Here is a 25,779-nt window from a genome sequence, read left to right on the forward strand (position 1 = left end):
AACCGACATGTATTGACAGGTATTGAAAGTGTTAGATCTCCAAATCCAAACACACATTTGAAGTAAACAAGCCTAGGTAATGCAGAAAGGCATGTTTAGTATTAGATGTTACAACATTTGTGCTAATGGCACAAGTCTTGTGACAAAAGCATAATATATCTTCAAAATAGTATGCGAAATTGGATACCGTTGAGTTGCATATAGACAATGATATAGCTGAAAGCAACAATGACATCTTAAGCCCACCATGGCTCTTCCCCTGTTCTAAAGTCTGTTTCCACCCACGGTACGAAGATAACCTTATCATCGTCGATATCAACATGGGCCAAAGCCAAAGACTGCCATTTTTGCCAGAAAAAAGAATTCACTATGCAGCAAAAGCTATGGAAAGATGCATCTTATAATAGCAAATCAAAGACATACTCTTGTTGGATGAAACAGAAATAAGGTGTGAAAAACAGTTGTTAGCCTATTTACTCATAAACTGTCTACATTCCTCTCAGCATCCTCATCTAAACCATGATAGTGTGGAGCTAAATACCACCACAAAAAACAATCATGGCTCAAACTTACTACTCTACCGGTTAAGATTAGATAGATTGCTCAACATATCCCTATATATATCCATCCTATGAAATTATGGTCACTTATTAATAAATCTAACTTAGTACTCAGTTTAATTGCAGGTTTGTTAGAGTAAAACATAACCTTCCAATACTAAAAGTGGGGAATGTAGTTTATTTTTGTTATCTTCTCATGTAGGTTATGCTATTATGTAATGGTGTACTCCACTTTATACCTACTTCAATAGCAAGTATACAAAAGAAATGAACATTGTGGAGAATTAGAGGAATTGGATACTCACCAAAGGCGCAGGTCCTCTCACAACTTTGCCTTGGCTGTTGTACTGTGATCCATGGCAAGGGCAAACGAATTTCTTCTCGGCAGAATTCCATGGAACAACACAACCAAGATGGGTGCAAACAGCATTAATGCCATAGGTTGCGATACTTTTGTTATCCTCCACAACAAGATAAGTAGGGTCTCCCTGCAAAATTAGTGAGTCAAGACTGCTGAAAATCTTGCTGCTTGTTCTTTCAAAATAACATATCAAAGTTTCAGATTGTTGAAGGTTCCTTCCTACAAACGGATGTCAACCCTATCTATATGTCATTAGTCGTATCAATATGCCATTGGTCGAACAAATCAAAGTCTCAGACTGGTGAAGGTTTATACTAGAGATTTGCAACTAGAATAGAAACTAGAGCCTAAAAACAGATGTTCTAACCCAAGAACAACAAAAATGGCTTAATTTTGTAACTTTGGTTAGGTGAGAAATTGAAGGGGAGCCTTGGTTTTGTGGTCACGGATTTGTGTCATGAAAACAACCTTTTGCAATCCAAAGTAATGATGCATACAATAGTCCCAATGTGATCCAAGTCCGACCTTTCCTTGGGATCCCGTATTAACGAGAGTTTCGTGCATCAGACTGTGTGAGAAATTAACTTTGTATTGACTGCCATGAAGCATGAAAAATGTGGTAATCAAACCAAACTACTACACATCATGGCTTTTTCTAAGTAGTTACTCAGGTAAATCTTCAACACCCAAACAATCACTTCACTTGCAGGACAGTGTAGTTAAGGCATAGAAGATGAACCTTTAAACCCTGAGTTAGGGTTCTATCACCAGGGCCATGAGTTTTGACCCACGCGGACGCAAGAACATCGTTCCCAAGTGCATCTTTAGCTACAGTTCCACTGCCAGATCCTCCTGAACTGTAGAATAGGATTCCACAAAGCTTAAGCGTGAAATAGGGAAGTTTAGGGTTTCAGTTGTGTACAATCTGCTTCTTGACCTTACCCAGGGGGCACGAAGAAGGCAGCGTAGGGAACCAGCATCGTCGCGGTGGGCAGCGACAAGGCGCCGAGGAGAAGAAGGTTCATGAGCTGCCTCTTGCCCATGTCCGGCACTCTGTCGGCGGAGATGCTGGTCGCCTGGCAAATGATCTTTCCCCTTCGCTCCTTCCCCGGACTGGGGAGCGCCGGCGCCCTCGCGGGCTTGCTCAGAAGCGACTGCGACGGAGCAAAGATGCCATTTTTAGCCGAGGAGAGCTGCGACAAGCCCAAAATGGGAGCTTTTAAGTATCCATCCCCTGCAAATTCGCTACTTTTTGAAGGGAAGAGGATGGAGTCGAGGTGTAGGTTACCTGAGATGGGGCGGAGGCGGTGGAGAGAGTGGTGGAGGCCATGGCGAGCGGTAGAATGCGGCAGCTGCTACCTGGCTTCCCTGCAATTCCTCCGAGTTTGCTGTTTATATCGTTGGCGTTGTTTGTTATCTGCGAGGAAGAAGATGAAATGGATAAGGTTGCGTGGTATTGGTTGATGGGAAGAGACTGCTTCATCCGGCCACATGTTTGGGTGGTCTTCGAAGCTTCTCCTGCTCTCATCTGCTGAGGAAGCCACTGGACGACTGACCACATTCCATGGGCCTTGGCCCAACAACCATTGTCGACTAGACCTACTTATGGTGGTGCGAGCCTAACCTAGTTGGGGCTTAGCATGAAGTTAGGTCAAGTCGAGCCAAACATGTCCCATGAGCCGAAAAGTAAGGCTATAAGTGAGTTAAGTTGAGTCAAATTTTATATTGTTGAATATTATTTGATAAGGTAATTGAATCAAGTCAGACCGAATTTAAAATGAATAAAGTTATTAAAATAATTGTTTATCTTTTTTTATGAGTTTGATTCATTTACATGTCATCGAAATTTTAATTTGAGTTTATTTGATTGTTTAAAATTTTTTATTTTTAAAATTGTTTGGTTAATTAGTGAGTTTAATATTATAAGTTTATTTATCCATTTTAATTTATATTTATTTATATCTAATAAAAAATTTATTGATGAATATAATTTATAAATTTTATTTATGAATATTATTCATGAATATTTCATAATCTATATTATTAATATTAACGAGTTGAATTGAACGTGAATGTGTTTAAGATTTTTTATTTAATTTAATGATTTATTTAAATTATTTTATTTAATTAAATATATTGAATGATTATAAATAAATTTTTATCAATCTGAATATTAAATTTGTTCACAAATGAATTGAAGATGTTTGCCTTTGTTCGAACACTCGTCATTTTCATATTCAAAAAAAAAATTTGAAAAAGATTTCTTTTAAAGATTAACCAGAAGGTAGTTGGTATTTGTTAATTAAATAAAGCTTCAAGAAGATTTTGGATGAACTTTAATTTATAATCTGTTCAATTACAATGTGATATTGTTTAAGTTAGGGTGCTCTCGTCTTAAGGGCATAGTTGAGTTAGTTATGACGGATAAAGTTACTGAAGTGGACAAAAGTCGAATCTCGATGAAGTCGAAGTAATGTCCTCCTCCGTGTGATCAATTACAGCTTCTCGATTTACCTCCTCATAGATGGTCAACCTCTTTCTGATTTATCTATCGAGTAAATTTAAAAGTACAAGCGATTCTTCATCCAACAGATAAAAAAAAATTTATCTCATTTGAGAAAAATATTCTGCAATATATCGTATTAAGAATTCGAACTATGGATGCTTAGGTATCCATCGTCACATCCAAACAATTACATTGTTCATCTCTTGCAAATCTCATCCCCTCCCAACTCAAAGATCATAAAGGGGGAAAATTTATGTGGGATCAAGCCAGGGGGAAATCTCATGAAACTCATATTATCACAATCTCATTCTAATTAGGAGTGCAAACAAATTAAATCGAGTCAAATAATATAAAAATATTAATCCAATTTGATAATTTTAAATATGAATCAAATATTTTCCGAAGCAACTCGTGATTTGGGTTCTTCAAGTAAATCCAACTAGACAATTCCATCAGTAATTCAGTTAGGGCGATGAAAAACCGACCACCTCGAATCACATGCATGTTCCTTCGCTTTCACAACCAGACCATCTTCTTGCAGGGGTGGGCCAATCCTTTCTCAGGCCTGACTGAAGCTGGACCTGGACTAGACCTGGTGCTCATGAATACGTACAAACATTGTTCTGTTCCAAAAGTTTAACTAACCGAACCGAACTGAATTAATTCAAAATTTTCAGAACTTAAACTGCGGCTCTGCGATCTCCCGCAGCGTCCTGTCCCCCTCTACGACAGCGACACCTGCTCGCTTTTCACGACGCCTCTCCTTGCCTCTTCCCTTTCCTTTCCTTCCCAGTTTCCTTCCTCCGGGACAAGAATGGATTTCGATCTGGAGAACCCGCTGATCAGTTGCGACGACGAGCAGCAGCGCTCCGGCTCCGTCGCCGCGCTCTTCGCCGCAGAGTCCGACCACATGGTCTCCTCCATCGGCGACGTTGCCGCGCGGAGGGACGCCGTCGCTCTGGTCCTGCAGTTCGGCTGCACTCTCGACCCTCTCGTCGCGTACCTTGCGATCAACTACATCGATCGGTTCCTTCGCAGGCGCGAAATCGCGGTAGGGATGCAATTTGGGTGGTTTCGATCGCAATGCAGTTTGCTGATCCCGTTTCGGTTGCAGCAGGAGAAGCCGTGGATCGTTCGTCTGCTCTCCGTCTCGTGCATCTCGCTCGCCTCGAAGATGAAGAAGAGCGGATCGGTTCTGGCGGATCTCCGAGTACCCTAAATCCTCTTTTGTCCTTGCGAGATTTCGGGGTTGGATCGATCGGTCTCACCGTTCTATTTGGGAACGCAGGGGGAAGGAGGAATCGTCTTCGACGCCCAAACAGTTCGGCGGATGGAGCTGCTAGTGCTCGCGGCGTTGGATTGGAGAATGCGATCGATCACTCCGTTCTCCTTCCTCCGATTCTTCGTCTCCTTCTGCGCCCCTGCTCCGGCGCCTCTGCTCCAAGCTCTCAAGTCCCACGCCACGCAGATCATCCTCAAAACCCAAAGCGGTAATCGAATTTTCCAACCCTAAATGCCGCCAAAAATCGTGCTTTTTTCTAATTAGTCCGAGAATTGCCGCAGAGGTGAAGATGCTAGGGTTCAAACCTTCGGTGGTGGCGGCAGCCGCGCTGCTCGCCGCGGCCTACGAGCTCTTCCCCGCCCAGTTCCCCACTTTCCGCGCCGCCGTCTACTCCTGCGAATTTGTAAATGAAGTAATAGCCGATCGAAAGATTCTTTGCCCCAATTCATCGATCCACTCTTCTCGCCATTAATTTCTCCCTAAAAGTTTCCATTTTTGGTTCTGAAACAAAAAAACAGGACGAGCTGTGGGAATGCAGCCATTCGATGAGCAACCTCACGGTGGACGTCTGCGACGTTCCGGCCTCAGACACGCCGGTGACCGTCTTCGGCCGCCACTGCTCCAGCTCCGAGAACGAGCCCGTCGTCGGATCCTCCCCGGACGTCGGCCGAGAGATGAAGAAGCGTCGATTCTCCCCCGGCCACGCCGCCTGCGGCTCCGGCGAGGGATAGCGACCAGGATTCATATTCTGAGAAATAACAGGAAAAAAAATCTCTTTTTTGTGGAGAAGAAATCGTGGTTTATCTAAATTATAATCAAATTTCATAAAAATTGGAAATATATAAATAGTCTAATCCATTTCCTTGTTCTTCGGCGGATTAAACATTCAGTAAGGGTAAAAGCATGGTGCAGGGGAGCAAGTGAAGTCGCCATTGACCAACCCTGCAATATGAGAGGACACAGACTGGACTGGACTGGACTGGCTGGAAGATATGAGATCTGCGGTGACAGTGCGCGCAGTGAGCAAGGCAGGCGTACGAACTTCTCTGACCACCTCCAGACAGCTCTCCCTGCCAGTCAAACGCCACGCTGCACTGCCACTCTGTTCTTCCCTTGTACGTACTATTCGGCGATAAAACTCTAAAGCCCCAGTCTGTTGCAGCCTAAAGTTGATCGGGAGCTTTTTTCTGCTTTACAGTAGGGGAATGCTGTGCAACGAAGGTGTTTGCTATAATGCCTCAAAGGATCAAGAGAAAATTGCGACTGGTGCAGTGATCAAGCATTCAGAGGAAAGGAAAGAATATTTTAGAGGGATGGCTATTTGGACGTACTTCTATATAAGTTATATTTTATATTTATTTAATAAATTAATTAAAAATATATATTTATTTTCAAAATTAGTCGCAACAGTCCAATTTACACCTCTATTCCTCTTATTCTTCCGACCCATAACTCAATTTAGAGGTTAAGTTCACTCTCTTCTCAACTTGTACGGCAATAGGTTCAAGTCAACATTTGTTTAATGTTTGAATTAAATCCAACTGAATCGAATTGAACTATCTCCAATGAATCAATCATTAACTCACTCAAATCTGTATCGATCAATTGTAGAAGGGCTGAAAACAAGATCAAGTGTGTCAATTGGGGTCTCGAGAAGCTGCAGTTGATTACGACAGTTTTCATCGCCATCCTCAAACCATAAGCTTAGCATTAAAATTAATCTTTCGTGTCAATTGGAGTCTCAACTTTTCATCGCCATCTATTCGATTGCGAATAGCTTGATGATCGGGCATTGGATCAATGAAGACATGATGCATATGTTCTCTCCACTTCCATAATTCTCTTCACCCTTCACTTTTTCCATCGATAATGGAATCAATTGTCTTCCCATATTGAATTTGCAATGTCATCCCTAATGAAAGCCCCCATCCATGTGAAAATCAACATAAAATACAGCGGAAGAGGAATCCATCAGAAAGATTTAGGACTTTGATTTAGGCTTTTTGCTCATTAGACATATTGTCATGGAGAGACCCTTCGTTCTAGAAAATAAAGAACTTGATTTAGGACTTCCATATAAGTTTGTGGTTAACTTCAAAGTGTAGGGCAAAAATATTGTTAGTTCTGTCTTTTTCTATTTGTTCATTTCAATTTCAAGCTAGCCGACCCTTGTAACTAATTAAGCACAAAGTTTGCTTAAATTTTGCATGCCGAATCATTAAGTAATTCGTACAAACTAAATGTTTTTGTGAAGGATAGGATTGCAATATTCTCCTAAAATTTACATTGTTTTAAATCTTCAATTCCTATTCCATTCCATGGTCTAGCATTATAATGGTATCACAATTATAATTTCTAATTCTTTGATATTTTTTTAAGACGGAGAAATCATTTATAAATTTATTATACAAAGATGAAAAAAATTAAATAAATATAAATAATAATTTGCACAACTGATATTTACTTTGTTTTATTGATGTTTGATTGTTTTAGATTACGTCCTAATGATTTGAAATGCAATAACATTTCTCCTTCAAAAATTTTAAAAATTGACATCTTAAATCCTCCATAAATTTTTAAAATAAATTTTAAATCTTAATTAAAAATTATTTAACAGTTAACTATTATTAATAGTCAATAATTGATTTTCTTCGTCAATTAATTGATAGTTAATCCTTTTCATTAATTACTTCGTGTGACTATATCATTTAGTATGGATCGATTGATTTTCTTTATCAATTGATTGATAACGATCAAAATCAGTAGACATTCTATTTGTTCTAATAATGTATCTCTTTTACAAAAAGTAAAATTTGTCAGTCCAATGGTCCCACACAATCGATTCCACGACTGTATGTAAAGAGGTAAATCGATAAACTACAGTTAACTCCGACGAAGAAAAATATTATCTTAACTTCGTTGAGATTTAAACCCTTATTCACTTCTACAATTATGCTCCATCGTAATAATATCATCTCTAATAATGCCATCGATGCATCCAAAATGGAAAAGAATAACATTTACTTTCAACATCTTAACAAGCTCACGGCCAGCTCGCGACCTTGTTACATGCTCGAATGGCCGTCTAGCCGGAAGCTTGTCGCTTAATCTGCGGGCTTCCCGCATATAATATATATATAGGGTCGATTTATTGTCCGTACATCGACTTCATCGCCCTTGACCTTGTTGCCGCCCCCTGCGACTGATACTGTGCATATCTTATATAACTACCAATCCCGATCACGAACGTTGCGTCCCGATCGCCATGGGAGAATGGCAGAGGAAGCGAAGCGGCGTCGGCTTCTGCTTCGGCGCCGAGGGTTCGGAGGGAGAAGAGAAGGCGCGCAGGGGTGGCGGCGCTATCATTGCGGCAGCGCCCCGCCGCCACTTTCGGCGTCGCTTTTTGGCTAAGGTCTTTAGGTTGCCGGCTATCTCCCCTTGCCTGGCTCCGGTATCCAGCTTTTCTTGCGTGTTTCGGTTCGAATTTCAGCTAAAAATTGGATTTTGATCGGTGTGCTCGTCGCCGCGGCGAGTGGAATTGGTTTCAGAACCGATGCGAGGGCAAGGAATCGAGGCGATCGGTGGCGCCGCGGAAGGGGCTGGATTTGGGGGAGAAGAACATGACCGGAAGGCGGCCTCTACCTTCTCTTCCTCGACATCCTCTTCTTCCTCTTCCTCCTCCTCCGCCTGTCTCGTCCTCGCGCTTTCCTCCGGCGTACCTGGCAGCGTTCCAGGAGCCAGAGGAGCCGAAGAACCCCCGGCTGAAGAGATCTCCGCCTAAGTCAGCGGCGGAGGAATCGAAGACTCCTCCTCCAGATTCTTGGGCCTCTCCCATTGGGATGCTTCTGCTCGTGGTGAGCTTGTCAGTTGTGGTGATCTACGGTCGGGTTTGTGCGATCGCGTGGACCTCGTCGTTGCTTTTCGTGGCGGCGTGCTTGTGCTGCGTCCTCGAAGATCCGGCACAGAAAGACGGAGAGGAGTGTGCGCCGGACGACGGAGCTCCGGCCACGGTGGGCAAACGTGGCGGAGGAGAAGAAGTCGGCCGTATACTTGGAAGGCTTCTTGCAGAGAAAAACAAAGCTTTTAGTGATTAATAATGATTCAATAATTACGAACATAAATCCTATTATTTATATGCTAATTATGAATTATTTTTAAGTAAATTATTTAAATGATTATTTTAAAATAATTATGGAATCAATCATGTAAGTAAGACCATGTATGTAAGACCATTGGTGGCAGATTTATTGAAATGAATTATTTTAAAAAATTAATATAAAATATTATTAAAAAAGTCAAACAAAACTAAAAAAATATTTTTTTTGAATAATAAAAAAATAAAAAATATCTCATTCTATTTTTTATTTCTAAATATCTCAATTTTAATATTATTATACGTGGAGTGGAGTGAACTTATTTTAACTTATCAAAATTATTACATATAAAGTGAAATTACTTTTACTATATCATAATATTCTTTTTTTAACTTATTAGAATCACTCTATTATTATTGTATTATTTTGTTAAAAATACTATATGTTGTAACATATTTAATAAAATTATTGCATGTATGATAGGCTAAAATAACTAAAATGATTATATATTGTAATTAAAATTATTATAATAATGTTAAATAAAAGTAGTTAGAATGAACAATAAAATGAAGTATATTTCATATAGAATATCATTAGAATGAAAAATAAAATGAAGTATTTTTTATTATTTTAAATATAGATTATTTTTACGATAATAAAAAATAATGATATTTTACTACATATTTAATTTTTTATTAATATCTAAATCACGTTCCATATATACTTTCGTATTTATCAAATCACTCACTTCTTTTCTAAAATACTCTTTCTTCTATCCACGTATAAAAAATAGATTACTCTATTTCTCTCTTTAAAAAATTATTTTTTTAAAAACTTCACAAGGCAAAATACGAAATGGAATTGAAATTGAGGACATGATTACATGTTTCAAAAATATAATAGTCTTGATTTAAATTGAATTTAATAAGTCTAAAGTCATTAGTGAATTTAGTCAAAATTCGTTGATAGCTTTAAACACTTCTGAATCAACCTAAATTACAACTATTTCATGCCTAGGAGCCTCCTGAATTTCATCACTCCCTCAAGCCTTAATTCCACAATCTAAATAACAAGTTATGAGTTTCTAAAATTTAGATAACTTAGTATAATTTTAACACAACTCAATATTAAACTTAAATTTATCATATCAGGGACGGATCCAGAAATTAGAGTTAGGGGGGGCTTGACTTAATATAATGAATTATATATTATTATCCATATATATATTATAATAATAAAAAGTCATTTACACTATACCATTCAACAAAGTTGTGCCCTACGAGATTTTGAAACATAAAATTCATCTATAATAGAATCTACATCTATATCCTTAGTTAAATCTCGTTCAATATAAAGTGTCAAGCAATCTTCAAGAAAATCATCCTCCATTTTATTGCGAAGTGACGTCTTCACATGCTTCATTGCTGAAAAGGCTCGCTCAGTAGTGGCGGTAGAAACAGGTAACGTCAACACAAGATGAATCAATCTGGTCAACATAACATAAACCTTTGATCGCCCACTCTCAGTCAATTGCTGACACAACTCAACAAGTGTAGAAACCTTCAAATTCTTCATCACGTCAAGTTTATAATGAACCAATTCATACTCCAAAGTAACAATGTCTTGCTCTGTGAAATCTTCAGGATAAAATTTTATTGCAAGCTTGCAAATATCATCACTGTTAAATGAGTCAAATAAATTTTTCGGATCTAAAGCTGTACTAAGAGAAAGAAGTTCCACTGATGACTCATTGAACCGAGTATTTAACTCAGTCAAGATGAAATCTATTGCTGCATTAAAAACATCAAAGTGGTAATGATGCTCAACTGTAATTTGCTGACGGCAACGACCGATCTTATATGGACAATTAAGGTCGGGCACATCAATTTCATTTCTTGAACAAAAAACTTTCACTTCATTAAGAAATTCTTCCCATCCACATTCTCTAAGATCTTGGAGGATAGTTTTGGTAGTAGAGACAAATGTAATAGCAGTCAAAATATCTTGAGATTTTCTTTGAAGAATCTGACAAAGAGTATCTGTTGTTCTCAGAATTTTATGCATTAAGTGCAAAATGAACACAAATTCAAAGCTTGCCATATTTCTGTAAATCCCACGAACTTCAGCCTTAGCTCTTCCATTTGGAGAATGGTCACTAAGAACTTCAAAAACTTTACAAGTTGCAGCGTACTTACCTATCAAGCTTTTTACTGAGTCATAGTGAGAACTCCAACGAGTAGTTCCTGCTCGTTGTAAATTACCAATCTGATTGGCCCCACTTCCAGAATCACATTCTCCAATTGCCAACATATACTCAATTTCATTTCTTTGTGCAGCATGTAACTCAGCAATGCGCTTAGTAGAAGAAGTGACAATATTGATAATATTATCCAAATGAGAAAAGAATTCCCAAATAACACTGACATCCTTAGCTGCAGAAACCAATGTTAATTGTAATCGATGAGCAAAACAGTGGACATAATATGCATAAGGACAATCATTGAGAAATAATGCCTGAAGTCCATTCCATGCACCCCGCATATTACTAGCACCATCATATCCTTGGCCTCTAATTTTTTTCACCTGGAGATTATGATGAACAAGAACATTCGATATTTCATTTTTCAAATTCAATGAAGTAGTATCACTAACACTTTTGATGGCAAAAAATCTTTCTGTCAAAATTCCATGATTATTCACAAACCTCAGGATAATAGCCATTTGCTCTCGTTTAGATATATCTCGTGCTTCATCAACAAGAATACAAAAGTATTTATCTCCAACTTCTTCACGAACCATCTTTCGTACTCTATTGGCCATAATATGTAAAATCTCTTTCTGAATTTCTGGAGCTGTATATTGGGCATTTTTTGGAGCATTCTCAAGTACAACTTCATCAATTTTTGTATTCATTTTTGCAAAAGCCTTTATCAATTCAAGAAAATTTCCACGATTAGATGAAGATAGAGACTCATCGTTACCTCTAAAGGCACAAGCTTGAAGTGCTAACCAGCGAACAGTTACAATTGAGGTCCTCAAACGCAAACGATTTTTCTCCTTTTCCTCTTGAGATTGAGCATGCATCACATTATCAATATGTTGTGAGGGCTTCATCAAATTTTCAGCCCTTCTCTCGCACATAGTATGAGGCGAAGAGGCTGCAGAACCAATATGTGCAAGAAATGCACATGTTTTTCCTTGATTTACCCTTTTCCAATTGTCAAATCCTTCATTGACCAATGCCGAAATATTAGACGAATTAACTTCATTCAAAAAAAGAAAACAGTAAAAGCAATATGCCTTATTCACTGAAGGTGAATACTCCAACCAATGAAATTTCTGGAACCATTTTTTCTGAAATCGACGATTTTGACTTCCAAATTTTGTAGCTGGATACTCCAACATATCTGGTTGATAAGGCCCCATCTTTAGATATGAACGTCTTATCTCATCTCGTACATTAACATGATATTCACATATCTGTTTTCTTTTTCCTGGATCTCGTTCAATACAAGTAGAAGATGAGTGATGGTCGTTACTAGGAGAGAAAATAGTAGGAATTTGGACGGTTGAAATTGGAAGACTTTCATTAGATTGATGTTGCATTGTCGGAACGATAGAAATTGAAGTGTTTTCACTGGTTTGATGATCTCTCTTCTTAAAGAAATAGGATATCTTTCCTTTCTTTGTAGCAGATTGATGTTCCATTTTGAAATAGTTCAAGTAATATCCCTAAATAAGTAATAAAACAACAGTCATATAAATGAACAAGTAATAGTTAATCAATGGTCCAAAAGTATAATGAATCATATGTGAAAAAGATAAATCTGCCAGTTAACGCATAAAAAGCTTTAAATCTGCCAGTTAACATATTGAATCATTCATTCTTATCCAATATATCTGAATGAAAATTTTACATCTATCACATAACTTAGGAGATTTATCAACCAAATAATACGGGAGAAAATTTTATGCCTAACAGATAACATATAAAAAACAGATATATTGATATGTCTTTTTAATGGTCATGACTCATCACTGTGTTTAATGTTCATATCACTGTACTATAGATTCTTTATACAAGATTTTCATATGCTTCTGTGTACTGTGTGATTGATCATTTATAGGAAATAATTTATCTAACAAAATCTAATATTATATTCAATGTATTCTTCTTTACCAGAACCCTCAATTTGACTTGGAGACACATGTAGTTAATCTCATACCAGCTGCAAAAATAAGGATTAATTTCATCTTGGTCCCTAAAGGTTTTACTTTATCTCAATTTGACATACAAAAAAAAATTCAAACTGACCTCATAGTTAATAAAAAAAGTCATTCAATTTTGTCCTTACAACCCTAAAACCCAAATGGATCCAACCCTTCAATCCATCAAATTTTCTCTTGGTCTAGCGACAGCAGCAGGCCGGCAGCGGCCGCGGCGGCAGGGCTAGTAGCAGGCTGGCAGCGGCAGCGGCAGGGCAACGACCGTGGCGGCAGGCGGCAAGGTTCCACAGACCGCAGCGGCAGGCCGGTAGTGGCAGCGCGAGCGGCGGCAGGCCGGCAGGCCGCGCGAGCGGCGGTAGGCCGGAAGTGGTCGCGTGAGCGGCGGCAGACCGGCAGCGGCCGTGCGATTTGATCGCGCTCGACGCTCGCACTGGCGGACGCGCCGACGCGGTAAGAACTAAGAGAGGAAAGAGGAGAAGAACGGAAAAATTACTTGAGATTTGAGATTCGTCGCCGACTCGCCGTCACGCCGTGGAGTTCCTCGTCGCCGTCACGCCGTGGAGAAGTTGTCGCGCACTCCGCACTCGCGTGGGTCACGAACCAACGAAAAAAACCTAAACCCTAAAAAAATTGTAGGAAACAGGGCTGGGCTACAGCCCAGTATAGCCCATATTAAGATCCGTCTCTGAATTCAAAACTTATTAATGATCCTACAAATTTCAGAATTTGAAATTTTAGGCATGATGAGACTCAGGAAACTCTTAAAAGTGATTGGCTATGATTTATGTTGATTTTGATGTGTTTAAGGTTATTAATGAGTTTTGACTAAAATTCATTTATGATTGTATAATTTTCAGATTTTAAAATTTTGGATATAGTAAAAGTCAGGAGTGTTCCAGAACACATCAATGTTATTACTGAATGAATATTATAGATTTAAGTTTAATAGTGAGAGTCGCCAAAATTATACTACGTTGTATAAATTTTTAGAAATCTCATAACATAATATTTAGGTTGTGAAATTAAGATGTAAGGATATGATGATATTTCATAGGAGGCTCTTAGGAGTGCAATTATTTTAATTTGAATTGATTCAAATGAATCTAAGATCACAAATTGTGAGTATTAACTAAAATTTAATAATAACTTTAAATTTATCATCTATTATTATATTCTTGAGATTTTTTGAGCTTAATTATATCATCTAACATGGATTCCATACCTAATATGAATTCCACTTTAATATTCAGCTTGTTATTATATTTTAAATTTTTAAAGAGAGAAATAATATTTTTAAAATTAAAATGTTATTATTTTTTAAGATTTTAAATGTACTTTTAAAAAAGCAAAGTATTTTAGAAAAAATTATATGATTTAATAAACATAAAAGTATGGTGCATAATTTGGATATTGAAAAAAAATAAAGGCGTCCTAATTTTTTTTTATAAAATGTTATAATATGTGTGTGATTTTTTTTTTTAAAAAAATTGCTCTAGGTAAATTACGAAAGAAAAATGAAAGAAAAGGCGTTTCTATTAAATTTGAAAATTATATGGGTATTTTAGTCATTACATGCTGGTCGTCTTCGCTTTATCATCCCCAGTCCAGCCGCTGAAGCTCAAGTTTGTCTTGTGGAGTCAACGAGAAACCCTAGCATTCGCCGCGATGATGCCAACGGAATCCGACTTGCAGGCCGATCCCCCTCCGGTGAGGGTGAGAGCCGTCACAGCGGCCACGCATGCCGCGATCCAGCCGTCCTCCCCAAGCTTCTTCTTCTCCGCCGCCGCCGCTGCCAACCCCTCCGCTGGATCTCAGCGCCGGATCGCCATAGCTGTCGACCTCAGTGACGAGAGCGCCTACGCCGTTAAGTGGGCCGTGCAGAACTACCTCCGCCCTGGCGATGCAGTCATCCTCCTCCACGTCCGCCCCACTTCCGTCCTGTACGGCGCTGACTGGGGTGCTATCGACCTCTCCGTCTCCGCATCTTCGGACGCGGAGGAAGCCGGCTCCGAGGAGTCGCAGCAGAAGCTGGAGAGTGACTTCGATGCCTTCATGACCACCAAGGCGGAGGATCTCGCCCAGCCTCTTGTCGAGGCGCATATCCCCTTTAAGATTCACATTGTGAAGGACCACGACATGAAGGAGAGGCTTTGCCTAGAGGTGGAGAGGCTTGGGCTCAGCGCCGTGATCATGGGCAGCAGGGGTTTCGGAGCCTCTAGGAGAACCAGCAAGGGGAGGCTTGGCAGCGTCAGTGACTACTGTGTTCGCCATTGCGTGTGCCCGGTTGTGGTGGTTCGTTATCCGGATGAAGATGGCGCAGCTGGAGGCATTGCGGAGGGCGGAAGTCCTGTGGTAGCCAGGAGATCTTTTGATAAAGACACCCAGCTGCATCCAGTCCCAGAAGAAGACGAGTACCATGATGCCTCCAATCAGCATAAAGGTCATTGCTTTCTCTGCCATACTATTTTACCCTTAATCTTTTCAGTTCCTATAACTGTTATGGACTTGGCAAGTCGTCAGATCACTTTTTCTCTGCATGAATTTATCTTTGAAGTCCTATTTAAAAGGTTTGGTAGAAACTAGGCTAAAACAGGTTTTTTGTTCTATATCAATTTGATGGATATCAAAATACTAGATGATTGACGTGTTTTTTGGAACCTATGCATTAGTTTTTTTTGTAAAATTGTTTAAAGTAAGAGGTAGTAAGTAGTGGAGTTTTGCAGTACTACTTATAGATGATACCAAGCCTTCATAAGGTACTTTATTATTGCTCCATATCTATGCCCACGATCATTATTACCTGTAACTTTGCTGTGCTACAGCAATTACACTGTCAGTCTTCTCTTTTTAGAGAATCCAGTAAAGTCTCTCTTATCTTCTTGTTGCATCAGCTACTCACAAATGAAACACAAATTGATTGTTAGAATATTGACCACTATCATTCACTCATTATTATATCTAATATGCATGTGTTTCCCATCACATGAAGCATAGAATTACAACAAGAAGCCATTTGTATTGACTATGCAAGTTGATATTGTTACTATAAAGATTATTTTAACTATGTTAAAGCGTTTTAACAATTTGGTCTTGAACATCAATAGGTTCAACTTGTATAATTATATAATTGATTCATCATGTTGGAACCAGATGTTGAATATAATTAGTTTCCACATATCTTTGCAAAAAGGTCTTACTAATCTGATTTATTTTTTAAATCTATTTGACATTTTTTGAATGGTGTGTGGAAATAATCTAGGGAGAGATTTTGTTTATTCATGTCTGAAAATAGAGATAGCCTTTTAGGTCTTCATTGTCATGTATCAATTATATGCAAAATGTGCCCCCTAGGGCATGATGTGGTGGTAAGAGGTAGGGTGCTTTTTCCAAGCAATCAGGGTTCAAACCCATGCAACGCATGCATGCGGTGTTTGAACAACTAGTGACGCCGGAGTGCCATATCAGGAGTCACCTCGTTTTATAGATTTACTTGGTGGGCGGAGTGTGGGTCGGACTGTCCACCACAGGATTAGTCGATGTAAGCTTGATATCTGGTATATATATATTTTAAATGTTACAACTAGGCAATGATTATCTTGATTACAAAGAAATTTCCTTCTTAGTTTCCTTTTTAGCTTTCACATATGGCTGCATATGTAGCTGCATAGACCACTTGATCTTGCATATTGAAGTCAACTGCAAACGTCAACTCTTCATCTCCCTCCTCCATACTTTATGTCAGATACTGACAATAGCGGAACCAAGATTTATAATCAGCCCGGGCTAAATTTTTTTCAATGAAAAACAACAAAGATTAACCCGGGCTGATCCTGTAATAATTTTGTTCATCCGCCAAAGTCAAGGCAATCTTCCATCAAAATCATAATAAATCTTGGGACAGACCCTGGGCTGAAGCCCAAGTACGTTTGTACCTAGCTCCGCCCTTGGATATACTGACACACTGACACCAACATTGTGAGTGGACACTCAATATCCTTTTTGATCATATTGTAAAAGTATTTATTAATAATGTAGAACACTTGAATCCACACCAACTTTGGATACTTTTACCCGACTCTGATTAACATAGCCGCATATAGGGGACTGGTGATGCTATTGTGGTGTTGACCTTATATTACCTTCTTGATCTTTTGCCTTCATATATGCACTTGCCTCCATTGCAAATCCTAGACCAGCAAATCCTAAACCAGTGAAACTGTACATGCTTCCCTGAGCTCTATCTGTGTCTTTTGCTGTTCCTAGTTGTTTGAGCCATCAAGGACTAGATGTAGCAACTATCCCCTTCCTTCACCACTTGTCACTATGAGCCCCTCACTAGCCACCATGATGACTCAATGTGTTTCTATCTTGTATGCACACCCTCTTGCAACACTAGCTCTCAGTTTGATACTCACATTAGGTAGTAGCAGATCACAACCAAACAGCAGTAGGTGGCCCATATAAGTCAAGGCTTAGGTGAACCCAAGTGTTACCCATGCTAACCAAAATAGAGGTAGGACTAATCTTTAAAAAAATAATGTGGCAGATAAATAAGAAAAACATTTGACAAGGAAAAGTTAGAATCTAAAACAACAGGCAGGGAAATTCTAAAGAATACAAAAATAATCTTGAAGTATTGAGTGTTTTTGTTGCAAATTTTCTCCAGGAACCGGAACTGTGTTATACACAACTTCTCACGAGGACATTTTCTTTTTCTCCTGTAGATAATAAATTTCATCATTAGCAACTATTTAAGTTTTGAAGCTAAATTTCTTCCTCTCTCCTCCCTTTCCTTCAAGTTAAAGTATCACTAGATTCCTAATAAGATCATCCTTCTTCTGCATTCATCTTCTTATCTATTGATTGCAACATTTCATTGATATTAGTTAATTTCTTTTTTCTTCTAACATCCGTTTCTTCTTTCGGTGTCAAAAAAAGACTTCTAACTCTCTTCCTAGAATCTTCTTCCTCTATCAAAGTAAAATACTTAGAAATTTACTTATTCTCTCGCCATTTCTCTTCTAATAGAGAATATGCTATAAACTTATAACCCTAATCTCATTTTTTGACTATAATATTTTTTGTCAAGTCTCTTTTTTGTTTGCAACTTCAAAAGGTATATTACTTATTCTTTCTCTTCTAATAACTTTTTCTCTCTTCTTTTAACACCGGAGCTTTATTGTTCTTTACTATGAGATCATATTCTCTGTTAGTGTATCAAACTTTATTTGTTCTCTTTACCTCTGTTTTGTCCTTTTTTTTTTCTATTTGAAGAGCAAACAATTGAACTCTAACCTATCTCTGTTGTGCAGTTCTTTTTATTCTTTCATTTTTATAGAGATGGATATATTAAGTTTTAAACAACACATTTCAAACGCATACTTTATCATCAAACATTCAAAGCTCTCAACAACTCCAATACTAAAGCTTCTCCGAGTTTGATTTTTCAATGGCATTCATTTTTCTGTTGTATAACATGCTGAACTTCTGTAGATGTCTATGCTTCATCTTGAGGGTGGTAGAATACATAATTGTTTAAGTTTTAGTTGTCTTATTGCAGTCTTATATTTAGATGAAATCTTTTGGTTTTCGATTAATACAATTTCTCTATTCTTTTCAACTGAACAGATGAATGCTTCTATTGCCTTCTATATACTGACTAGTTAATGATACCTGTATCTTGTTAGTGCTTGTACAAGAGTTGCATCTTTCAATCAAATTGAGATCTTTGGGTTTAGTTCAATGATGTTTTGATACATCTTTGATTTCCTACTGTGACTTCTGTGGAGCAATACTTGAGCTTTGAAAGAATATTTTGATGTTATTGTAGTTTAATAAGCCTATCTTCCTTGTTTGAAAGTGTAACTAATAATCTCAGCTGGCTATTGACCTTAAGTAAGCAATATTCTTTTGACAGTAACTATAAAAGTTAGAACCTGAATTTATGATAACTTGGCCTTGTAAGATGAAAAACTAATGTCTATAAGATACGAGTATATATGCAACACTTGCACTGTCTAACACATATATATAGTTTGTTGATTTAGTTGTCGACAAGGGTTGTCTTCAAACTTATGCCACTTCTAATCATACATTAATTCCACTGTTTTTGAACTCTAGTTTTATCCATCTTTTCTTCGACATTACTTCAGATTGTTTGCGTGTTTTTGTGTTTTAATAGATGTATGCCATTCTGAACGTTGTAACTTTTCTTTCCTTCTAATTAATTACACCTTGGGGTTGAGATTTGTCTTCTTTTTTATCGAGAATGTAATCATCTCTTATGAGTATTGTTTCTCTTACAAAATCTGATAGGCTTTCTAGCATTTCAATAATCTCTCAACCTAATAAGAACTATAAAGGCATATGATTATTGTAGCAAATTGATGAGCGTTGAATGCTTGTGTTACTTGCAGGTAACTGACGCCGCCCTCTCTCATCTAGGTAGTAAATATTATCCATAAGCTCATCTATGTATGCAATGTATCGTGCTACAATTCCCTCTCTTTTTCCTCGGAGAAAAGTGATTATTAAACCAAACATGGCCAAATATCTTATTGCTGTTGTATGTTTTTGCTAGACTTGGAAACTCAATGCTGAGAGGATAGCTCCAATTGAGGAAGCAGAGGTGTATGATTCATCACTGTTCTACTGCCTTTCGTTTCACATGACAACTATCTAGGAATCCGGGCGACGCCCGTGTATCGTTTGTGTTAATTGATGTCCGATTTGTATCGTTCATGGTATTTGTTATGGCGTGCGCTTACACTGTTCGCAGGCTTCATGCACTGTTAATGATCTTCCAGTGGCATGTATAGTGTTCTTTGCTGAAATATAATTTATTTATAAATAAATGGTTTGTAAAAATAAATTATTTTTTATTGGTTAGATGTGATATTAAAAATTATTTAAAATATTATTTCCTTTATTTGGTGCAGGTAAATTATGGGTGGGCTGATGGGCAGTGGTCGAATCGGACCTGACTCAAAATGGAAACTGGATTAATAGGTTGATTACTCGTTGACTTAGTTAGATGAGCTAGAATCATAATCAACCTGTGTGGGCTGGGTCGGTTACGGTTCTGACCTCAAGTTAATCATGATAATAATATGATCATTGGTTCAATTTTTTTTTATGTATAATATGATCATCGTGGTTTTGATCGTTTAAAGCTTTTAAGTATTTTTTGAATGTTTAAAATTATTTAATTATTTTTTTAATCGATGATTATGATTTAATAATTATTATTTTTCAAACTGCATAAATGAGTCATTTATTTCATTATTTTCCAACTATCTTTTTTATTATTGTCTTTGAATTTCAAAATTTGGATCACTTTCAATTTAAATTTTTTAATTCTAATGGACATCTCGATCTCGAAAGAGAAAGAAAATAATCATTTTGAATGTGGATCTGATATTCAATGAACCAGTAATTTTTGACACTTAGATAAAAGAAAGTATTGGAACTTTTAAGATTTAAATTTCTTCACCTTAAAATTATTTATTTTTATTAAATATAAAAAAAAAATCATTCTTTTGTTTGGAGAATTATATGTAAAATATAAGTATTGTAAAGCTATAAATTTTAATTGGACGATGATTATGAATTGAAGCATTTGATGGAATTTGGAGTTGAATATTTTCAAACATAATTGTTCAAATTTTTATCCACTAATGGTGGTTTTGATTCAAGTTTATTTGGAGGTTTTGATTCAAAGTTTATTTAAATAGTTTGATAATAAATTAAGAGAATCATTAATTAAATTTATTTATGTAGAATTTTTTTTTATTCTAAATGTATATTTTAAGATTTTTGTTAAGAATTATTTAACTCATTGTTAGTGTTTTCTGAATTATTACCATTAATAAATTAAATAATAAAATATTTTTATATTATGATATTTGAAGTAATTATTGATAAATTTATTCATATTTAAGTATAATTTGTCATTATCGATAATTCTAAGATATTTTAAAAATATTTATTAACATATTGAATTTTGTATGAAACACAAATTGCTCACAACATCAACTAATTATTATTATTTTTAATTTAAAATAATATAGATTAATTGTTTTAAAAATATTTTAATATTATTTGATAATATTAATTTTAATATTTAAATATTAATGAACTTAAATTTATAAGTCAATTTTTTATTGATGATTTATTTTTTTAATATTTATTATATATGCTAATAGAATGAAACTTAAATTTTCGTGTCATATATAACATTTTGAATTCAACTTATTAATCAAATTTTGGACGACGTCATGACTTTGTATAGAGTTTGGACGATCTCATAACTTTTCTATCGACCTAAGAACACATCAACTATGTTTAAAGTTAAGTATTCCATTAAAATTGAATCAAATTAAATTAATTAAAATCAAATAAATTAAATTTTTTTTAAATTAAATAAATTGATCAAATTTTTAAATAAAAATTAAATAAATCAAACTGATAAAATATCTATAAATTCAATCAAAAATTAAATTAATTGAATTAATTAAAATTTTAAAATATTATGAAAGATTAATTAGTTAGTTAAGAATTTATAGATTTATTTAAAAATTTATTGATTATTTTTTTAGATATTTTAAAATTAAAAAAATTAACGAATATAATCTTTTTTTTTTAATTTAAAAATTTTGTAATAACCTAACCGAATTTTAAATTCGATCTGTTTTTTTAACCGACCGACCACACTCACTCAATCATGTTCGCCGTCTCTCGCCTCTCTGCGTGCTTCTCCTCCTCTCTCCAACCACTAGACAAACACAAACATGATCTTCAGCCTTCCTCAGCTCCTCCTCCTCCTCCTCCTCCTCCTCCCCTCGTCTTCCCAAATCCGCACGGCAGATGCCGCAGGGGACACTCTCCGCCCCGGCGACACCATCGGCATCAACCGGACAATCGTCTCTTCCGCCGGAACGTTCGCCCTAGGGTTCTTCGCCCCCGGCCACTCTCCCTCGAGAACCTACCTTGCTATTTGGTACCTCGACGCCGGAGACGACGCGGCGGTGTGGGTGGCCAATAGAGACAGCCCCGTCGCCGACTCCGCTGCGGTTCTGGCCTTGCAGTTCGATGGGAATCTTGTGCTATCCGCCAGCGACGGCAGCAAGATTTGGTCTTCCAATACCTCGTCGACTTCGAATGGCACGGAGGTCGTGCTCTTGGATTCTGGCAACCTCGTCTTGCGATCGGGCGGCGGCAATACCATTATTTGGGAAAGCTTCGATCATCCCACCGATACCCTGCTTCCCCGCATGAGGATCGTTTCCTACGGGATCGGCGTCACCACGAGGATCGTGTCGTGGAAAACATCCAGCGACCCGGCCACAGGTACTTTTAGCTTCGGCATGGATCCGATAACTTCCATGCAAGCTTTCATATGGCGCGGATCGGAGCCTTACTGGAGAAGCAATGCGTGGAACGGGTCGGCTATTTTAACGGAGAACGTCGACAACGAATCCATCTACATTATGTTGCTCGCCGCCGGCGAGCAGAATTTGTCCTGGTTGTACACGGTGTCGCAGGGTTCGCCGGAGACGAGATTGGTGATTAACGAAACAGGGTTCATCAAGCTGTTCACTTGGCAAGTGGTCAGCAGGAGCTGGGTTACTCAAGCTTCATATCCGAACATGGAATTGGGGGCTTGTATTCTCTACAATCAGTGCGGTCCAAATGGCGTGTGCGATGGCAGGAGCATCACACGCTCGTGCAAATGCTTCGCTGAGTTTTCACCAAACAACTCCACAGAGTGGGCTGCTGGGAATTACTCAGGTGGTTGTGTGAAAAATACTAGATGGGATTGCAGCAAGGGAGGATTCTACAAGGCTTATAGCAAGATGAAGTTACCCGATGGCATGCTGCTAGTAAAAGATGCCAGTGAAAGTGAGTGTGAAGCCAATTGTTCGGCTACCTGCAATTGCACAGCCTACTCTTTCGCCAGGATGGGGAACATTGGCAGCACAATTGGATGTTTGGTTTGGTTTGGAGACATGATTGATCTCGTGCAAAATTTGACTGGAACTTATGAACTTCATGTGCGTGTCTCTGCAGCAGATCTTGGTAGAGTTTTAATTCTTCTACATATGGAGTAGATATGATTGCATTAAAGAATCAACACTATACAGTCTTTTTCTTTTGCTTGAGAAAGTAAAACTGTAGTATTTCTTACCATGTAGGATATTGTTGGTTGCTTATACTGGTCTAGTTACATTCTTTCAGGTGTAAAATTATGTTTGCTTATAGAAGTAAACCACTTCTAATATAACAGTTATCTAAAGAAAATATGATTTTGATTACATACCAATGAATGCAAATATCGATACTGCTTGCTTATTTTGATACACTTCAATGTTATTTTATTATGGTTGTATATATGTGTTGAAGGAGCTGCTGTTAATAATTTGACTAAAAATTGCTTTGGCTCATGCAGATAATAATTCTCAATATGATGGACATTCGCATAAGAGAAAACATTTACTTGTTATTATACTTGCAGTAGGCACTGCTGCAATGCTTCTCTTCGGAACAACATGCTATTTTACGTGGGTGAGGCACATGCGATTGGGTGAGGTTCTAATAGTCATGCTATATTTTGTAGAACTTCACAAAATCAATCATCTCTAGGAATAAGATTGTCTACTTGAATGCAGGAAAAGCAAGAAGATTGCGCGAGTTAAGAGCTCTTGATACTATTGGATCTGATAAGGGAGCCATTAATGTCCCCCTGGTTGATTTTTTCAGTATTCTTAAGGCAACAGATGACTTTGCGGTTACAAACAAGCTCGGTGAAGGTGGTTTTGGTTCTGTCTACAAGGTAAGAACAAACAAATTCTTCTTTGTTAAGCTTTATGGGATCTTATTTGACACAAAACTATCTATTTCAGGGAAGACTAGAAGATGGTCAGTATATTGCTGTAAAAAAACTATCTGAGAACTCAAAACAAGGCTTTGAGGAATTGAAAAATGAAGTTAAGCTAATTGCTAGACTTCAACACACAAACCTTGTCAGGCTTTTAGGTTGGTGCATTCATGAAAATGAAAAAATGCTCATCTATGAATATATGCCCAACAGAAGTTTGGATAAATACTTATTTGGTTAGTCATCTTACCATATTTCTCACTCATTTGATTCAATTTCATGAGTTCCATTTATTTTAGGTAGGTAAATCTGATCTTCTTGAGTAATTAAGACATAGATTTTCAGATTCAAACCTTTCAGCGCAATTAGATTGGCATACGAGATTCTGTATGATACAAGGTGTTGCTCAAGGACTTCTTTACCTCCATCGCTATTCAAGACTACACATCATTCATAGAGATTTGAAGACAAGCAACATCCTACTGGATGAAAATATGAATCCCAAAATTTCAGATTTTGGTTTGGCAAGGATAGTTAGAGAAAGTCATATGGAACAAAACACAAGGAGATTAGTAGGCACATAGTAAGTATTATCTTTTATTAACTTAATTGATTTTTTGTTTTTTTTTTTGCATAGCACTACAATGACAAAAAGGCATTGTATGGTTTGTGTGTTCCTTGATAACTTTGTTATATCGCAGCGGTTACATGGCACCAGAATATGGCTTGCATGGCCGTTTTTCTGAAAAGTCTGATGTATATAGCTTTGGGGTGATTTTGCTTGAGATCATTTCTGGTAAAAGGAACACTGGCTCATACTCGATGAACGATTCATTCAATCTTCTTGGATATGTAAGTAGATCATCGCGCATGTTTGTATTCTTTAACCTGATTATTATGATTGATAAGATGATCAAAGAACTGTTCCAAATATATTTGCAAATCATTTGTTATTTGTATGTTCTTTATAAGCCCTAATTTGGATACATGGTTTCTCAATCATTTTTAAAGAGTAAAGATATGTTTACAAGAAATGAATATCTTTCAAAAAACATGATATTAGATTCTATGTCAGACCTATTCTGTCATAATATCATTCTTGGTTGGTTTCCTCTGATCTACAAGGAACCAACCAACCTAAATAGTTTCAAAGTTTACATCTAACTCAGTGGTTTACGATGAGATTTAGCACATTTGATTTCATTCTGGGCTTGACATCTCATAGGCATGGCATCTTTGGGCGGAAGGAAGATGTTGCGAACTGGTAGATCCACAATTGATCGATTCATTCCCGGTTTCTGAAGTGGAGAAATGCATTCAACTCGGCCTGTTATGTGTTCAAGATAAGTCCACCGACCGACCGACCATGGACGCTATCACCGTCATGTTGGTGAGCAAGAACCCAGTTCTACCATCGCCTCATCAACCTGTGTATGTCTTCACAACGGATTCACCAACACGGGTGCCAATCCCATCTTCCCGGGCACCAGAATTGACCATGAGTACCATTGAAGGGAGATGAATTATCTTCTTCAAACCCTATTAATTGTATTAGTTTGAAGGAATTACATTCGATTCCATAGTTTCGTAGATTTGTATATGAAGTTATATAGGTGGAGTTCTCAGTCCTTTACCAATGCTTGGAGAATATGTTTTTCTTTGTAGATTCATGTTGTGACTGTGCTTAAAGGAATTTACTATTGTGCTTTTTTTTGGTTGCTTCTGAATTATTATCCGCAGCAGAAGCTGGAGAGTGACTTCGATGCCTTCACAGCCACCAAGCTGGAGAGTGACATCGTGGTCAACTGGTCCGGACCACGACATGAAGGAACGGCTTTGCAATCCCAGGAGATCTTCAGATAAAGACACCGAG

At 37.4% G+C, this 25,779-nt stretch overlaps 5 protein-coding genes across 8 annotated transcripts; 3 read left to right on the top strand and 2 right to left on the bottom strand.

Moving 5' to 3' along the window:
- Positions 1–77: 77 nt before the first annotated feature.
- On the bottom strand, positions 78–2,399 carry LOC141828678 (cytochrome b6-f complex iron-sulfur subunit, chloroplastic). Of its 2 annotated transcripts, none has more exons than XM_074716135.1 (5): positions 2,210–2,399; positions 1,864–2,075; positions 1,661–1,778; positions 866–1,048; positions 78–338 (listed from the first exon to the last, which is right to left on the bottom strand). In XM_074716135.1, the coding sequence occupies exons 1-5, from the start codon at positions 2,249–2,251 to the stop codon at positions 237–239; spliced, it is 657 nt and encodes a 218-aa protein (XP_074572236.1). In that variant the 5' UTR covers positions 2,252–2,399; the 3' UTR covers positions 78–236. The 2 variants fall into 2 exon arrangements, with proteins under 2 accessions (XP_074572236.1, XP_074572235.1); XM_074716134.1 differs by having other exon boundaries at positions 1,864–2,114; positions 2,210–2,360.
- A 1,842-nt stretch (positions 2,400–4,241) lies between these two features.
- On the top strand, positions 4,242–5,477 carry LOC141827438 (cyclin-D6-1). The gene is made up of 5 exons (XM_074714681.1): positions 4,242–4,478; positions 4,542–4,637; positions 4,716–4,917; positions 4,991–5,121; positions 5,228–5,477. Exons 1-5 carry the CDS (start codon positions 4,242–4,244, stop codon positions 5,438–5,440), a joined length of 879 nt encoding a protein of 292 aa, XP_074570782.1. The 3' UTR covers positions 5,441–5,477.
- A 4,586-nt stretch (positions 5,478–10,063) lies between these two features.
- On the bottom strand, positions 10,064–11,716 carry LOC141826401 (uncharacterized). Its single transcript, XM_074713647.1, has one exon. It carries the CDS (start codon positions 11,714–11,716, stop codon positions 10,064–10,066), a length of 1,653 nt encoding a protein of 550 aa, XP_074569748.1.
- Positions 11,717–14,643: 2,927 nt separating this feature from the next.
- LOC141827439 (universal stress protein PHOS32-like) lies at positions 14,644–19,884 on the top strand. Of its 3 annotated transcripts, none has more exons than XR_012601686.1 (3): positions 14,644–15,470; positions 19,447–19,504; positions 19,611–19,884. XR_012601686.1 is itself a non-coding variant. In XM_074714684.1 (3 exons), exons 1-2 carry the CDS (start codon positions 14,696–14,698, stop codon positions 19,452–19,454), a joined length of 783 nt encoding a protein of 260 aa, XP_074570785.1. In that variant the 5' UTR covers positions 14,644–14,695; the 3' UTR covers positions 19,455–19,474; positions 19,611–19,884. The 3 variants fall into 3 exon arrangements, 2 of the variants coding, with proteins under 2 accessions (XP_074570785.1, XP_074570783.1); XM_074714684.1 differs by having other exon boundaries at positions 19,447–19,474; XM_074714682.1 differs by lacking the exon at positions 19,447–19,504.
- A 1,935-nt stretch (positions 19,885–21,819) lies between these two features.
- On the top strand, positions 21,820–25,428 carry LOC141826402 (receptor-like serine/threonine-protein kinase SD1-8). Its single transcript, XM_074713648.1, has 7 exons — positions 21,820–23,107; positions 23,478–23,612; positions 23,698–23,861; positions 23,932–24,142; positions 24,252–24,489; positions 24,608–24,758; positions 25,132–25,428. Exons 1-7 carry the CDS (start codon positions 21,820–21,822, stop codon positions 25,426–25,428), a joined length of 2,484 nt encoding a protein of 827 aa, XP_074569749.1.
- Positions 25,429–25,779: the final 351 nt, after the last annotated feature.

This window comes from Curcuma longa, chromosome 4 (assembly GCF_044706935.1).
Source record: "Curcuma longa cultivar G26 ecotype Majalengka, Jawa Barat chromosome 4, ITB_CL_G26_1.1, whole genome shotgun sequence".
Classification (NCBI taxonomy): domain Eukaryota; kingdom Viridiplantae; phylum Streptophyta; class Magnoliopsida; order Zingiberales; family Zingiberaceae; genus Curcuma; species Curcuma longa.